The 18,485-nt window shown below is 36.6% G+C and overlaps 1 protein-coding gene across 3 annotated transcripts in view; it reads left to right on the top strand.

Annotated features, from left to right (window-relative positions):
- GBE1 (1,4-alpha-glucan branching enzyme 1) overlaps positions 1–18,485 on the top strand; it is a 267,548-nt gene that overhangs the window by 229,748 nt on the left and 19,315 nt on the right. For 2 of the 3 annotated variants that reach the window (XM_029939144.1, XM_029939143.1), the window contains 2 exons: positions 1,307–1,491; positions 3,119–3,249. In XM_029939144.1, coding sequence (XP_029795004.1) covers positions 1,307–1,491; positions 3,119–3,249 — 316 coding nt within the window. Of the gene's footprint in view, positions 1–1,306; positions 1,492–3,118; positions 3,268–11,152; positions 11,309–18,485 lie in introns of those variants that run through there. The other variant, XM_029939145.1, reaches the window with a different exon arrangement.

Here is an 18,485-nt window from a genome sequence, read left to right as displayed (position 1 = left end):
TTTGTAGACATTTTGTTATGAAACTGCTCTAGACTTTTTGTTTAGATATTATTTTTATTTTGAGGATGATAGTCTCAAAAACTTAAATGTAAATTGCTGTGTTTCTTAGCAGAGTTACCATTTTAAAGCAAATCTACAGTAAATCATTTTGAATTGCATCCTAATTTACTAGTTTTTACTTATTAGAATATTATTATATTAGTTTCATTAAAGTAGGACACTCTTGTATTGGCTATACTACTTTCTAACACAAAGGATACGCTTGTGGCTCAGAAAATTGTAGCATTAAAGTGGCAAATGAAAATAAATTTGGAAAGTTGTGTTTAATTTTTAAGGAAAAAAACTATAAAGTAGAAATCCATTTAGGGGAAAACAGTAGGAGCCAATGTATTAGACAACCAATATCTAAATTTAATTTTGAGAATGAAGAATACATGAGTGTTGCTATTTTATTTCATTTTTCAACTGTATTGAGTTTCTGGTTCTCATCATGATAATGAGAAATAATATTTAAATGTTTCTAAATCAAGTGTACTAGCTAAATCACACACACACACGCACACACACAGATGCATTTGAAATTAAAGATATATATCTAATGGTAACACAAGGATTTGAGAAAGAAATAGGGAAAATGAGTAATAAGAGTGATGACTTGGGTTTCTACAGCACCTGATGTTTAAAACGTACTTGCCTAATGTGGGCATGAGGTAGAAAGCACCTCAATAAAACCTTTGGAATTTAATCAGAAGAACTAAATTTTAATGGTTGCTTTTGCACTTATTATCTGCGCAAGCTTGGGCAATTCTCTTAACTGTCCAAAGCTCTGGATTTCCCATCAGTGAGATGGATATAACAAAGACTCCTACTGAGGATCAAAATAGAATGTGCCTTCAAAGCCTTTGGAAATTGTAAAGCATTGTACAGATTACAAAAATTACGGAAGTAGAGATTTTGGAAATTACTCCGAGATAGTAGAGTTTATTTCAGAGATGAAATAAGTATGATAGAGATAACTGTTCTCAGTTGTGCGTGAGGAAAAGGAGACATGGGACAAAGGTATGTTACAAAGTTTACAAAGGCTATGTGGCCGGGCTAAACTCGGACCCTGGAATTCTGAGTCCAGATGTGGTCTATCCCTTTCATGCTGTCTTTGAACCAGGGTTGTACCTCATTCACAGGTTGCAGCCATAGTAAATGATAACCTACACTGATTTTAAGGAATTTAACAGATATGATTATTGAGTCACCTTAGGAAGAAATGCTAATATTACCAAGTGAGGCTCATATTTGTTCTTCCACACAGGTAATGAATTTGGGCATCCTGAATGGTTAGACTTCCCAAGAAAAGGAAATAATGAGAGCTACCATTATGCCAGAAGGCAGTTTCATTTAACTGATGATGACCTTCTTCGTTATAAGTTCCTAAATAACTTTGACAGGGATATGAATAAATTGGAAGAAAGATGTGGTTGGCTTTCAGCTCCACAGGTAAGCTCCTTATTCTAAATGTTATGTTTTAGTCACCAATGTTGTACATGCTTGGAATGGCAATCGATTTAAATCTATATGCAGATCTTTTAAACAGCACTTTATTATTCAGCGTGCCGTGCCCTGGAACATACTTCGGGTTGTCAAAACATGTCATTGAAGTCTCTCCGACAGATAATGGAAATCTTAAACATAATGCCCTGCTTACTTTCCTGTTTAGTTTGTTGTTGTTTAAATTTGGTAATTTTTATTTCAGTTGGTTAAAATAATGACAAAAGCTCGGCGTGGAGTCCATTTTGCAAATTGCTGTGGAAACATCTTAATTGTTTTGGCTGTTTTTCTTTATATAAATAATTTTGCTCTCATAAAGAGACTACTTGGACAACATGTAGGTGTCTTTATTCTTTTTTCCCCCTTCCTTTACTGGTCTCTAACTTGTCATCTCAATAGATGCCATTATACCTGCATGGGGTTTTGTATTTTTCATGAGCTTGATTCTCTACTGGAATTAAAGTCTCCATTTTCAATAAGTTTTAGAAAATGTAATTAACAGGTGCAAATTTTATACGGGCTTTTTTCCCCTTGCAAAAATTAGCATATAGTATGTGTTACTTATAATCCATTTAGTTTTTACTGGTGCTGTTTGAAATTACTATTGATGTGTTTTTACTTCGGTGTCTATGATTTTTTTTTTTAATGGTTGAACAAAGGTACTTATATATTCACTAAGATTGGCTACATGACACGAATGCCCTAATCACGTTTATTAGTAATGCAATTTCCAAAAGAGAGAGCAAAATGATGCTCCTTTTCAACAGGAACAATGTTGAATACCAAAAGGCATGCTGTTTACTCTAGAGCCTTAGTTCACATTGCTAAATTACCAAGAGTGGTGCTGCTGATATGCATGGAAATAAGTCCTTTCAAAGCTGGAGCTGCAAGAGGGTGGTGTTGAAAAAGCAAAGGCTTCTCACTGCCTACTGAAAACATGATGCATAAAATGGGAGACTTTGTAGATATAATTTCTTTTTAGACCTTCATTAGAAAAAAAGATATATTGTAAAGAACATTAGGTTGCCATTGAATCTGACAAAGGTGGGCAATAATGTTAAGTTTTTAAGATAACTACAACTTCAGAAATCTCAATACAATAACAATGTTACATTTTATTTTAAAATGTAATTTTGCGTAGCTTACCTCCTTAGTCTGGGGACTGAAAATCTTCAAGAAAATTCATTTGTAAATAGATTCAGTATGCACATATGCGTGTGTGCACGTGCGCGCGCACACACACACTCTCTCTCTCTCTCTCTCTCTCTCTCTCTCTCTCTCTCTCTCTCTTTATATGTAGCATAGATACCATGTTCTTAAAACCTAAGCCACAATGCTAATCCTCTGTGCTTTGTTTGAAGTTGTAAAGTGAGATTTTAATACTTTAAGCCATTTTTGAGACTTACTAGAGTTTGATATGGCAATATTGCAACATGTTAAAAAATATAATGGGCTGGCATTTTCATTTGTTGGCTTAATAACTAACAAGGCTATCAATAAAGAAAAACATTTTAATGTGTAATCTGCTTATAGCAGCATCTAGGTATTATTTAGATGCATGTGTTAATTCTTGCAGGCCTATGTGAGTGAAAAGCACGAAGGCAATAAGATCATCGCTTTTGAGAGAGCAGGTCTTCTTTTTATTTTCAACTTTCATCCAAGCAAGAGCTACACTGATTACCGAGTTGGAACGACATCGCCAGGAAAATATCCTTTTTGTTGCTGGTGAATGTTACTGTCTGCTTTCAATTATTTGTTTCATCATAGAAACTAAGAAAGACTAATGCTGATCTCGGTGACAGTAGCTCTCAGTTCCTCTTTTGAAAAATGAGAGGCTTGAAATAGTTGATTGGTAAATCTTTGCTCAGCTCCGTTATGCTGAATCAATCCTAAGCTTCATTCTGGTTCTCAAAAGTGTGATTCCGAACGTTTTTTTAATGATATTTTGATCCAATATGCAATTCAGGAGATAACTGTAGTTTCTCTTTATGAAAATATTTTGTAAATTGCTGTTGAGAATTGTTGCCTTTCCCTTCTCCACCGACGATGCAGACAATAGCCATAAAGATGGCTTCCTCCCCTTTTCTCTTTCCTGTCTCCTCCGGTGCAGGACACGGCGCACTTTTGAAGGCCTGACCCAGTGAGGAACCAGGGCATAGGAGTGTGAGCAAAGGAAGTGACAGGAAGAATGTTTCTGATATTCATTCTGTATATTCACTTACTCATTCAGTTACTCATTTCCCAGATATTTGCTGAGCGCCTGTGTATTGAACACCAGCGGCCGGCGCTGTGCTAGGTGCTGTAAGTACAGGAATTCTCCTGGCAGATACGGGTACTGCCCTTGTGGAGCTTTTCAGCTAGTGAAGAAGAAAACAGGTTAGGAATTTCAAGTTTGATAAATGTTGCTAAAGGAAAAGTGCAGTGTATTTTAATGACATTATGATTTACCAGATCCATGGGGGGGAAAAACATCACAGATTCAGGACCTCACAACAACCTAAGCAAATTTTGAAGCAGGCATTATAAATAGCATTCTTCTCCACTGCGGCCCTACCAGTGATCACTGTCTGCCGCCTAAGCAGGTGCCTGATGAAGTCCCAAACGTCAAGGCATCTCTAGCTACATACAGTAAAAGAAACTCCCTGTGCACCTGGCTCAAAAAATAATGAAGATGTACTTGGCCACATAAATAAGCCCTGAGGTAGTGTGACCCCTGCACTGTGACAGTATCACCAAGTTCCCTGGTTCGTTCTGCCTTTCTGCTTTCAACTCGCAGGGTGCCAGCAGTGTCCCCAGGATGGCACCTGCTGTAGTTGTAAGTCAACAGCCATGGTTCCAAACATAACCTTCAGACACAACATACGGCAAACAGATTTCTTTTTCTCTTCTTAGGAAAGAAGTCACTTTAGGAAATTTTATTTCCTTTTCTGTTGACCAGAATTCAGCCCCACATCCTGAAAGAAATTTCTAGGAGGTAGAATTGTATTACCACAACTGGCTTATCAATCAATCAAAGGAATTACCCTTGGGTTTCCAGGAAGTGGAAAGAGGACTCAGGAAGTGGACTTGTGGGAGTGAAGTGGTTATCCAGACAGACCATTTCTCCAACAGTAAGGAGAACAGGCCAGTGCTATCTAGTTAAGTAGCGTGCAGCACCTCCCCCCACCCTGTGCTGTTCAGTGACCTTGAATATGGTGAGCGATGGTTCTCTGCCCTTTGCCTGCCCAGCAGATCAGTCACACATGGCATCAGAGCATAGGAGAGATGGCTGAGGCTGTGACTAACAGCCCAGAAGTGCCCCAGTGAGCACAGAAAATGCTCCCATCAATGTGATGGGATTACCTGCGCTGAAGAAGAGCTGTACTGTTCCAGGAAGCAAATGTACTCACCATCTCTATAAAGAAACACAAACAAATACTGGATGTATTGCAACATACATGACTCTTTTCAGCCCCAAACTGCTAACGTATGCCCTAGACCAAATCCCTCTATACCTGAAAAAGTGATATAATAATAAAAAGTAATCAATATATAAATTTTTATAATTAAGCCAAAAAACATTTACAGTTTACAGTACACTTGGGATCTACTGCAGTCTTGGTTAAGTGCTGTCTTTGACCCTAAGTCAGTGCCGTAGAAAAGATGTATAAAACCAAATGAGGTTGTAAGGCATAATGCAGTAAATGAGAGGGACTGAGAATGCCCCATGGGAGAACAGGAGATAAGTAAAAGAAAAAAATAAATACGTAGAGAGAATGAGAGAGGGAGATTGATGGATGGATGGATTGATTTAAGGAAAAGACTGTTAAGCCTGGACATTGAGAAATGGGTAAAATTGTAGTAGAAAAAAACTAAAGAAGGCCATCTCAGCTGTTGGAAAGCACAGAACATTCTTAATGAATAGCACAATGAATTAATTGGAGAATGATGACCCTAAAAAGGAATACTAAGAGATAAAGCTGAAAAGATAGATTGAGATCACATAATAGAAGATTTCAGTGCCATATTAATTAGTTTAGACTTTTTTTCCATAGTTTTATAGTGAGAAACTGTAGGTTTTTGAGCTGGGGAACTATTTGATAAGAATGCATGCTTTAGGAAAAGTTCTCATGTACCCAGTGTGTAGGAGAGCTTTCTCGAGGAAAGAGATTAGAAGAACAGATATTAATTATGAGAAATTACAGTACATGTAAAAGATAATTAGGGCATGAGCTGAAGGAATGACAATAGGATAGAAGTGCTTTCTTGTGAAAGACCTTAGCAGTTGTTTGGACTTGGAACATAGAAGAGAAAATATAAGGTTTCATTTTGAACAAGGGGAAGAATGGTAGTGATGTGATTACTTAGGATAGCAAAGCAAGAGGAGTAACCAGTTAGGGGAATAGAAAATACAAGTTTAGGGGTACCTGGCTGGCTCAGTTAGTGGAGCATGCAACAATTGATCTTGGTGGTGTGAGTCCAAGCCCCATAGTGGGCTCAGAGCTTACTTCAAAATATATATATGTATGTATACGTAAAATATAAGTTTTAATTTAGGATTTTGATAAATGGAAAATACATGGAATTTCAATGATGATGTTAGCTTTTTTATGCTGATTTCATTTTTAATATAATTTTTTGTCAAATTGGCTTTCATACAACACCCAGTGCTTATTTCAACAAGCACCCTCCTCAATGCCCATCACCCACTTTCCCCTCTCTCCCACCCCCCGCCGACCCTCGTTTTTTTTCTCTGTATTTAAGAGTCTCTTACAGTTTGCCTTCCTCCCTCTCTGTTTGTAATTATTTTTCCCCTTCCTTTCTCCCATGGTCTTCTGTTAAGTTTCTCATGGTCCACATGTGAGTGAAAACATATGGTATCTGTATTTCTCTGACTTATTTCATTTAGTAGAATACCCTCCAGTTCCATCCACGTTGCTGCAAATAACCAGACTTCATTCTTTCTCATTGCCAAGTAGTGTTCCACTGTATATATAAACCATATCTTCTTTATCCATTCATCAGTTGATGGACATTTAGTTTCTTTCCATAATTTGGCTATTGTTGAAAGTGTTGCTATAAATATTGGGGTACATGTGCCCATATGCATCAGCACTCCTGTATCGCTTGGATAAATTCCGAGGAGTGCTATTGCTGGGTCATAGGGGAGTTCTATTTTTAAATTTTTGAGGAACCTCCACACTGTTTTCCAGAGCAGGTGCATCAGTTTGCATTCCCACCAACAGTGCAAGAAGGTTCCCATTTTTCCACAAAATGATGAGGTTTAGAAGAAAAATCTTGACTCAAGCTACACTGATCTCCTTTGTGCCTATGTAATCTATGTGAATGTAATAAATATCATTAAATGAAGTTATACATAATAACAACTTATTTTATAAAGTAGAACCAACACCAAAGTTAATTTTATTTAGTGATATGAAATTACACTATACATGAAAGTCGTGTTTGGTTTTCTGTGGGTTTTGTTTGTTTGCTTATTTGTTTGTTTAAAGTAATCTCTACACCTGACATGGGGCTCAAACTCCTGACCTTGAGATCAAGAGTCACACGTTCTTTTGACTGAGCCAACCAGGCACCCATCTCGTTTGGTGTTGATAAAACCTTGCCACAAATTGAGTCTTCTGGAAATTTAGTGATTTATCTAAATGTCTATAGGCATCTACTACATAGAAATTCTCTTTATTAATAAACACTGGGTGCTTTGTATTAGTAACCCCTTTCAGAAACTGTACTCATCTAAAGCTTTAATGATACAGACACCTTGGAAAATTGGATCATATCTTCATATAAGTAATACTTGAATCCTTGGTCATCTATTGGATCTCTAGGAGAACCTCAAAGAAAGTATTCTTGGTTCTTTTCCTACAAGTATTTTGTTTGCTACAGAATTGTCCCCACTTGGACCTTACTTATTTCTGCCTTTCTCATTCTTTGTCTTTTGGTCAAAAAGCTATAACTAATTCCCATGGGTTACTGCTTCCTCTGAGGACATTTGCATTTTAATAATGGTCTCTTTTAATACTCAAGAAATATGTAAGACCTAATGGACTGGTTATCTAATGTAATATTTTTTATAACAAAGATTCTTTTTTTGTTTGAGGGGAGAGAAGCAAGAGAGCGTTTCCAACATACCTTAAACCATATCTTCTAATTAGCATAAGTTCATATCATCTTCCTGACCAAATGCCCCTGGTATTTCCAAAACATTCTTATGATACTTTCTGGACCTCTTACTATCAGGTCTCTCTTACCAAAATGCACCCAACGCTGTGCACAGCCCTCCTACATTGTGCCTCCAGAACTCCCAGCACAGTATTCCAGATGGATGCCCCACTGCCTCCCTGTGTGTTGATACTGCTCTCTTATCAAAACAGTCAAAGTTACCAAAGCTTTACTGGCAGCTGTTGCATTTGCCACTCGTATTTGCAACCAAAAAACCCAAACAAACCAACAAACAAAACTTTTGTTTTTCTTGAAGTATACTAGTATTATGTCATAGCCACCCTATATTTATTCAGTTAATAACTTTAACCTAAAATCCCAAATTTAACATTGAACATGAAAGCATATGTTATTTTTGGCCTCTAACCCATTCATGGGGAAGACAGCAGTTCTCTGTTGTGACAATCATACCATCTTCCATCAGCAGCAGACACATCTGTGCTTTCTTTCAACTCTTATTGTTTCAAGCTTAGCTTTAAGAGTTCTCTTTCTTATCCTTAGCATTCTATAAGTCTCATTTCTTTTCAGTCTTTCATTTTTCTGACTTTAGTCCTATACCTTTAAACGACATTGTAGCTCAGCATTCTAGAATCATTTCAGAAATGGAAAGTACGAGGAAATTAGGATTTCTTTTCTGTATTTTCTGACTTTGCCAAGATGTCTTGTGCCATTGGTATTTCCAACTGCTGAGCCAGTGAATTGACTACCGATTTTCACTGTGAAGAATCCATAGTGGTTATATTGGTTATATTAATCAAGTCAAGAAATTCATCACATTTTTAATTCCCTGGAAAAGCTAGATTTGGTGCCAGAACAAATTTAAAGTTTCTAAAGACATCATCTGAACTTCTTCTGTCAATATGAAATATAAACCATGAGTAGGTAACATGTCTGAATTCTTGAGCAAGTTCCATTTTTTGAACCTGTATATCCTGTGTGTCCATCAAATAGCAAGACATCAACTTTCACACAAATCTGTGGAGAATAGGTGGCGACTGTCTTTTCAAGAAACTGTTGTAAGGCAAACTATTTTGGGGACAATGCCAGGCAAAGTAGAAGAAACACTTTAAGGATACCCATAACTTCTAAATAAGATGATAGATTTCAGAAAGCTAAAAGAGAAGTCTGATGCGTATCACTAAGATTTTGGAATGTGGTCTTAATGGTGACTGCTAAGGAACATAGTAATGTTTCTGCAAAAGGAATCTACAGCCATATTCTAGAAAATTAAAAACACACACACAGTGAATATCCTTTCCTTATACATTGTCCCACATTGGTCTTTTTAGCTGCTGATCTTCAGTGTAATAACTGCCAACATTCTTTAATTAGTAAATAGCAATGTGGGTGATGCAGAACTCAGATCTAAATATACCGGGCAAGTAGGCAGGTCACACATTTCATGCCTAGGATGATAAAAGACATTTTCTTTTGTGATATATTTGCCTGTGATTTAGCATTGTTTAACTGTAGAGAAAGAAAGAAATAAAAACGTAATGCCCTTTATTTTATCAGAATCATTATTGTCTGTCTTTCCTCACATTTCTTCACTTAAAATGTTATCAAATCAGCATTGAATCAAGCCCCCAAGGACAAACTGTTCTTTCTAATCCGTTTTGAATAACACAAATGATGATACCACATTGTGAGTGATGTGAAGGAGAGTGGATGCTAGGGGAACTCTTTTGAGAACCTTCTGTTTGCTGGCCATTTTTTAAAAAGTTATTTATATTTTTTAAATGTTTATTTATTTATTTATTAGAGAGAGAGAGAGGGGGAGAGTCAGCGCACAAGCAGGAGAGGGGCAGAGAGAGACAATCGCAAACAGGCTCTGTGCTGTCACCACAAAGCCCAGTGCAGGCCTTGAACTCACGAACTGTGAGATCATGACCTGAGTCAAAATCAAGAGTGGGGTGTTTAACAGACTGAGCCACCCAGGTGCCCCATCTGGGCATTTTTAGTCAGTTTCTGTTTTAGTATTCCCAGCAGCCCTACGCGGTGGGTTTGTTAGCCTCCTGTGACAGGTCAGTGAACGCCAGCCCTTATGTAACCACCTAGCTTCCCTGCAGCCCCGGCTGACAAATGTTGAACAGTGTACTGCCAAGCTCATGCCCTTTGTCCTGTACCATGACACCTCTTTAAGTTCATGGGTGCCTACGTGTGCTTAGTGGTGATGGCAATGGTGGTATTGCCCATGATGACTTTTTTCTAGAATGCTCGCAATAAATTGCACACTGTTCTGTGGGGCAGTAGGTAGCATGAGAAAATTATATACACAGATTCATGGCTTAGGCAAGCTTTTTTCTCTTCAGCTTCCCTCAGCACCCCACCATCACCCCCAAAGATTCTTCCCCAGAAATTCTTCATTATAATCCCTGAGTAACATGCACATACTCAAGTCACAGTAATTTCTCTGTGTTCTAAAGTAGAATATAAATGTGTCCTCATTCCGTGTCCAAAGCTAAACAACTTCCTTCAAGGCATCACTTCAATTTAAGGTTATTATCTAACATTCAGAGTCAACTTTAAGCCTCCTGTAAGGTGTGTATAGATTCACACTCTTCTGAGAGCATGAACAACACTAAAATAAAATGTTTCTAAATTATTTGTCACCATGCTGAGGCGGGGGTGGAAACAATAGTGCACCAGCAGCCTCCTTTCCAAATGGCGTTTTAAACTGTTACAATACTGAAATGTTGAGAGGAGTGATCATAAAGTATGGCTTGTGGAAAATATGTGAATCCCAGCCAAAAATATTTAAAGCAAAGGAAACAGATGAGTAAATAGTTGAATTTGACCCGGGATCTTTGAAATATTTTCATTAAACTGCCATAAGATGTACTTTTTAAAATGTAAATTCAGACCCTGACATTTGCAACCTGTATACATAGTTTCTAATGAGCAAATAAGGTCACTTGGATGATTCACTGGAGTGTGATTGCTGAAGGCAGAGAGGTTGCTGTGTGTTGCTTAGCTTACAGAAGCCTTTGAAGCATGGTTATGTAACACTGTGTTTAATAGAATCTCCCTCCGCCTTATGCAACAAATAAAAACAAAGGACTTAATTCCAGTATAGCTAAATGTCACATTCCATCAAGAATTTATATATAAAGGTTAATTTTTGGACTAAAAAAATAAGAGCATCTCAATTTTCTAGTTTTCCAGGTTATATATGTTTTGGTTTTAAAAAACACTTTTAAAATACAGCATTTTCTCATGAAAGATCTACAACGACTTTGAACAAATGTAAGCATGCTTCTTATTCCTGTGTGTGTGTGTGTGTGTGTGTGTGTGTTTATACTAGTTAATGATGCTATTGTTTACGTGAGCAGAGATAATCCTACTAACAATTTCATATGTAATATAGATCCTAGTTTTGTTTTTACAGCTTCAAAGTGGATGTACATTCATTGCCAGGTTAGCCCTCTTTAGTTTCAAGATGACAGTAATACGTTTAGACATTATCTAGAGGTCTTTTTGATCATTTTTTAAATTTTTAAACACTGTCCAGCAGTCCATGTGATTTGGTGATAATGACTGATGTGGATCCCCGCCTCCACTAGCAATAAACAACCTATGATTTAGCATCATTTTTCTACCCAGGAATTTAAGATGAATCACAAAGTAAGAAAAATATTTTGCATGATTAAAATATTACCACTGCTGTAGCAGTTTTAGATTGGCTTAATATATATTCATAAAACTATAGGCAGTAATGAATAATGAGCAGGCCCTTGAAACACAAATGGCTTTAGGTACTGTTTTTTCCTTTTCTTCTCCTTTCTTTTCTTTCCTTTCTTTTCTCTCCTTTCTGTTTTCTTTTCTTTTCTGTTTTTCTTAAATGTCTGAGTACTTTGTAGCATCTCACTCAGTGCTCTGAGATATGCAACAGCATTTCTGGGATTTTTTGTTTCATAGCTCAGCTGTGCAGGAGTGGTCTCCTCTGGTTCCTGGAAGTCATCTAACAATAATAGCTCAGTAAAGATTTCTGTCCTCTAGTTTTTGTCCATCTGTGGGGAAAAAAGAAATCAGAAACTCTATTATAACTTTTAAAAACAATACGTGCTTACCTAATAATTGAATCACTATTGGGCGGAAAAACGTGTGCCTGGATTGATTATTTTTACTAACTGGCAAAAAGAGGTACTAGTATGTGGAAATCGATGCCAAGATACATGTAAGACTAAGAGTTTTATCTGCACATTAGCAGTTGTATCCTTAGCTAAAATGTATTAGGTTCTCGGAGTGCCTGGGTGACTCAGTCAGTTAAGAATCCAACTTTTTGTTTCCGCTCAGGTCATGATCTGACAGGTTGTGAGGATGAGCCCACATTGGCCTCTGCGCTGACAGCACAGAGCCTGCTTGGGATTGCCTCTCTCCCCTCTCTCTCTGCTCCTATCCCATTCCTGCTCTCTGTCTCTCAAAATAAATAAACTTAAAAAATATTTAAGTTTTTTTTGAAAATGTATTAAGTACACATAAAGCTGAATTTTTGTTGGATGGATGGATAATGATTAACAGAAGGATGGGCAGACAGAAGTGGGTGGATGGGTGTTGGATAGATGGATGGACGGACAGACATATGGATGAATGGATAGGTGGAAGATAACAGCTACCTAACAGCAAAAGAACCCTGGAGTTGTTTAAAATTAAATAATTAAAACAAAAATTACTAGAATTTATTGCTTTTCCCTTAAAATAGATATTAAATGGTAGATAATTGTTTGTGTTTTTGAGGGATTGGTTGTAATAGTTCTATTTTCATTCGTGATTTTGTCTATTTGGGTGCTCTGTCTTTTCTTTTTGAGAAACCTGGCTAGAGATTTATCAATTTTGTTTATTTTTTCAAAAAACCAACTCTTGGTTTCATTGATCTGTTCACTTGTTTTTTGATTCTATATTGCTTATTTCTGCCCTGATCTTTATTATTTCTCTTCTTCTGCTGGTTTTGGGTGATCTTGCTGCTCTCTTTCTAGTTCCTAGGTGCGCTGTTAGATTTTGTATTTGCACTTTTTCTAGTTTCTTTAAGTAGGCCTGGATTGCAATATACTTTCCTCTTAGGACTGTCTTTGCTGCATTCCAGAGACTTTGGATTGTTGGATTTTCATTTTCATTCATTTCCATATATTTTTTAATTTCTCCTCTAATTGCCTGATTGGCCCATTTGTTCTTTAGTAGGGTGGTCTTTAACCTCCATGTTTTTGGAGGTTTTCCAGACTTTTTCCTATGATTGATTTCAAGTTTCATAGCATTGTGATCTGAAAGTGTGCATGATATGATCTCAATTCTTTTATGTTTATTGAGAGCTGCTTTATGACCCATTATGTGGTCAATCTTGGAGAATGTACCATGTGCACTCAAGAAAAAAGTGAATTCTATAGCCTCAGGATGTAGAGTTCTAAATATATCTGTCAAATCCATCTGTTCCAATGTGTCATTCAGGTCCATTATTTCTTTAGTGATTTTTCTGTCTAGTTGATCTATTCATTGCTGTAAGGGGAGTAGTAAAAATTCCCTGCATTTAGCACATGCTTATCAATAAGATTGTTTCTGTCTGTGATTGTTTTATGTATTTGGGTGCTTTCAAATTTGATGCATAGATGTTTATGATTTTTAGCTCTTCCTAATGGATAGACTCTGTGATTATTATATAATGTCCTTCTTTATCTCTTGTTACTGCTTTTACTTTAAAGTCCAGTTTGTCCAATATAAGTATGGCTACTCCAGCTTTCTTTTGACTTCCAGTTGCATGATAGATATTTCTCAATCACCTTACTTTCTTTTTTTTTAAATGTTTTATTTATTTTTGATACAGAGAGAGACAGAGCATGAGAGGGGGAGGGGCAGAGAGAGAAGGAGACACAGAACTGGAAACAGGCTCCAGGCTCTGAGCTGTCAGCATAGAGCCTGACGCGGAGCTTGAACCCACGAATGTGAGATCTGATCTGAGCCGAAGTCGGAGGCTTAACCGACTGAGCCACCCAGGCGCCCCTCACCTTACTTTCAATCTGAAGGTGTCTTCAGGTCTAAAATGAGTCTCTTGTAGACAGCAAGTAGATGGATTTTGTTTTTTTATCCATTCTGCTACACTATGTCCTTTGATTGGAGCATTTAGTCCATTTACATTCAGTGTTATCATTGAAAAATTTGGGTTTAGAGTCATTGTGTTCTCTGTAGGGTTCTTGCTTGTAGTGGTGTCTCTGGTACCTTGTATTCCTTGCAACATTTCCCTCGTAGACTCCCTCTTAGGATTTCTTGTGGAGCTGGTTTAGTGGTGATGAATTCTTTCAATTTCTGTTTATTTGGGAAAACCTTTATCTCTCCTTCAATTCTGAATGACAGTTGGCTTGTCATGGTGATATGGATAAAGGATTCTTGGCTGCATATTTTTTTCTGTTCATCACATTGAAGATTTCCTGCCATTTCTTTCTGGCCTTCAAGTTTCAGGAGATAGGTCTGTTACTATTCTGTATGTAAGATACTTTGTATGTTAGGGCCCTTTTATCCCTAGCTGTTTTCAGAATTCTCTCTTTATCCTTATATTTTGCCAGTGTCACTATGATATGCTGTGCAGAAGGTCGTTTCAAGTTACATAAGAGGGGAGTTCTCTGTGCCCCTGGATTTTAATTTCTGTTTCCTTCTCCAGATTGGGGAAATTCTCAGCTATAATCTATTCAAGTACTCCTTCAGCACCTTTCTCTCTTTCTTCGTCTTCAGGAATTCCTATGATACGAATATTGTTCCGTTTGATTGTATCACTCAGTTCTCAAATTCTCTTAAAGTGCTCCTGGATTGATTTATCTCTCTTTTTCTTGACTTCCTCTTTTTCTATAATTGTGTCTTCTAATTCATCTATTCTCCTCTCTGCCTCATCAATCCATGCAGTGGCTGCCTGTATTTTATTATGCACCTTATTTATAGCATTTTTTAATTCATCCCCATTATTTTTAAGGTCCATAATCTTTGTAGCGATAGCTTCTCTGATGTCTTCCATGCCTTTTCCAAGCCCAACAATTAGTTTTATGACAATTCTTCTAACTTCTTGCTCAATTATGTTGCTTATATCTGTTTTGTGCAATTCTGTAGCTGTGACTTCTTCCTGGAATTTATTTAGAGAAGAGTTCTGTTTTGTCATTTTGGCTAGCTTTCTGTATCTTGTCAGTTTTAAAAGTTTCTTGTGGACTCTGAACCTGTGAGTATTGCTATATTAAAGGAGGCCTATTGACTGTCCAGGGCCTGTCCTTTCAGGAAGTGTTCTTTTAATGGTGTCCCTTGGTCTCTCTTGTTGTGCCTTTGGTTATTTTATTTCCCTACTCATTGATATTTGGGAGTCTCCACCATTGCACTTTGGCTTGTTTCTTGAGGTAGCACTATGAGGCTGTCTTCTTAGTGGACTCTGTCTCTTCTCCTCCCGGACTCTTATAGTTCAGTGTCTTATGGCTTCAGTTCATTCTTATTTGAGAGACGTGGGCAGACGAAAAAGTATGGAGCTCCCTACATCTCTGCCATCTTGCCAGGATCTGTAGCGTGTCAGTAGATAAGCTTCCACACCGTGGCTAAGTGACCCAGGCTTTTTCCAGCTTGTGCTCCACCATTTCACCATTTATTTTAGTCAGGAGATGAGTCTTAGCCTGCAGCAGCTGGATCTCCAAGATACATCATGATTTTGTATATTTAAAATTAATACACTAGAGTGTATTGTCAGAATATTTGCTGAATGGCTTTCATAATAAGATCTCCCATCCCTTACGAGCATATTATATGCCATGCACTTTGCAAGCACGTTACACTTATTATTTCACTTAGTAAACCTTTTCCTGTCATAGGGAACAGCATGACAAATATAGAAGGACAAAATCTAAAAAGAAAACACTGGCCTGAAAAATCCCATATCTAACCTTTTTTTTAAAAATGGTCCTTTTTATTTAAGTAGGCCAAAATAGATAGTTCTCTATTTCAAAAAAATGAATTATATAATTGCATTCATCACCTTTATTTATATCTGATGCCGTTTTTTTTTTTTTAAAGAGAACATTCTGTGTCTAAAATGAATTTCTAATATTGAAAGTTAAATTCCTTTTTCCTGGATCTCAGTAGAAATTAGCTCTTTTGTTTTTGTTTTTGTTTTTTTAGTAAATATCCCCTGCCTGCCAGAATACTGTTTCGATCTTATATAAGTGAGGTATTTTCATTTTCATCATTTTCTGTGAAGCTGTTCTGATAATCTCACAGGGTCAAATTGAATAGCCAGTGTTTCATTGATATGTGAAAATGGTATCTGTATACTCCAGAAGGTTCCTAAAATTAAGCCATGATACAATTGCTGGTTCACTTAATTATTTAATAGACTTATTAAATATATGGATGCTACAACCAGAAGAAGAGTTTGTTTCTCCATAGAAAAGTGGAAAAAGTAGAGCTATAAACAGTATGTTCTTGCAAACGGTGTCTTCAATTATAACCATGTGTAAGAACCATTTCTAATTCTATTAATATAGTATTTCTTGGCCTAATGGTAGTAAGTATTTAATTAATTCCTATTATGTACATGAAATTTAGTTGTGAAATTAATTAATTATTTTTGGTTGCCACATGGTATAACTGTTGAATAAGAAAAATATTTTTAGATGTTATTGAGAATAATTATTTAGTTAACATATAAATTAGTGAAGTACAATCATATTACCTTTACTGGTGCACAATAAGTGTTTCATTACAAGAACATTAAAATAGAAAATTATTCTGCGTATAAAATTATAAACATTACTGTAAGTTTTTTCTCCATCAGTTTATATTTAGAGGTAGTTAATTATTTTCACTTTAGTACCTTCCCTTTCAATGTTCTTCCTTTCTTCCTAGCTAAGGAAAACAGGAAAAATATATTTGTCTGATGGTAGCACTCTTTTCTGATTCTGAAACATTATTTTCTTCAGTTTGTTCTCTTACTGTAATATTTTTATCTCCCAATGGCTCAGTAGTTGTATTTCCAATTCTTATATTTGCAGATGTAGAGAAATTTATTCTCATTACTAGAATAGTGGTTAAAACCATGTGCTCTTAAGATAGAATAAGACTGTCTAAGCATTCAAGTTCTGCCTGCTGCTTATTCATGTTATGAATGTAACCTCCCTGTTTCTTGATTTCCTCATCTTTAAAACACCTCCTTGTAGAATTATGGTCAGAATTAAATATGTTAATGCATGTAAAAGGCTTAGCAACAGTATCCTGCATGTGCTGTGAGCTCAATAAATGTTACCTGCTATAGCCAACATTCCTGGCATTACTCTAAAACATGCATTAGCAATTTGATCATGAAAATAAGGAAATGTGGGGTGCTTGGGTGGTTCAGTCAGTTGAGCATCCGACTCTTGATTTCAGTTCAAGCCATGATCCCAGGGTTGTAGGGTCAAGCCCTCCATCTGGATCTATATCAGTCTCTACACTGAGGGTGGAATCTGCTTAAGATTCTCTATCTCCCTCTGACCCTCTCCCTCACTTGTATGTGCTCTCGCTATCTTTCTCTCTCTAATAAATTTTTTTAATTAAAATGATTAAGTTTAAGGAAAAAAAAAGAAGGAAAGGATGAGAGAAGTAGCTACAAATCCTCTCTGTTACCCACATTCTCTGGTCTTACTTACTGTATTCATTTCCTGTTCCCCAGTTTACCACCACAACGTAATTTTTATGCTTTTACAGTCCTGGAATTAAGTCTTCTGCTCCTGGCTAAATCCTTTCCACATTCTAGCATCATTAGCTCACCTTTCTTTCTCACCTCCTTACTCCATCTACTGCAGAGGATTGATTTCCCTTTCCTGTGACCCACACTATGCTCTCTTGTTCCCTCAGGTCCAAATCCAAGTATTCACTCTGTTTCCTTCCTTGTGCTCTCCCTTGAAGAACTCACACTTACTCAGAGCTTCAACTTTGTGAAGATGGTCCCTCTTCACTTCTCCTGTGCTGATGTGTGTCCTACACCAATTATAATTCTGTGCTATTTAATGACCATTGGGAAATATCAGGCAGCATAGAATCATAGATTTCTAAGAGGCAGAAGAAGTCTAGCATGACCCGGTTCAGCCCATTGAAATTAGATAAAATTGGTTGGGTTAGAAGATATATTTTAGGACATGGATTATAAATTAGTACCAAAAATTAAATCTGCATAACACTTTACAGTGTGTGAATGCTTTTATTCACCTCAGCTCCTCTAATCTTCAACCTAAATATGAGCACTAGAAAGATTTATAACTTTCACAAGATCATATTCCTAGTAAGTGAATAAATGCAATTTAAATCTACTTCCCTTAACTCAGCATAGTTTTTCATGTGGGCCCAAATAATTCACTTTTTTGTTGCCCTGTCAAAATGCCGTTAAAATCAGTAAAGTGTGTCTCACTAATTACTCATAATTTTATGTTTTCTTTGCATTTCTTTGTAAGAGTTAATGGTAACTCCGACTAAATGTCATTTTTCCACAGTGTTAAACTACCCTAGTTTCTAACATGCTCAGAAACACAGAGTAGTTTAAGTAGGATATTTTTTAAGTAAATATACTCATTTTAAAAAACTTTTTTTAGGCATAAAATAACTTTCTTAAGGAAAAAAAGGTGACTACTCAAAAAATTTTTTATTAAACCAGGATATAAACCTAAGTATATTTTAGCTTCAAGCGCTGACTGGGAAAGTGTAGATCCTGAAGGATATTGGAGGATAAAAGGGTT

Source organism: Suricata suricatta, chromosome 5, assembly GCF_006229205.1.
Source record: "Suricata suricatta isolate VVHF042 chromosome 5, meerkat_22Aug2017_6uvM2_HiC, whole genome shotgun sequence".
Lineage (NCBI taxonomy): Eukaryota > Metazoa > Chordata > Mammalia > Carnivora > Herpestidae > Suricata > Suricata suricatta.
The sequence above is the reverse complement of the archived record's forward strand: the minus strand, read 5'-3'. Positions and strand labels throughout refer to the sequence as shown.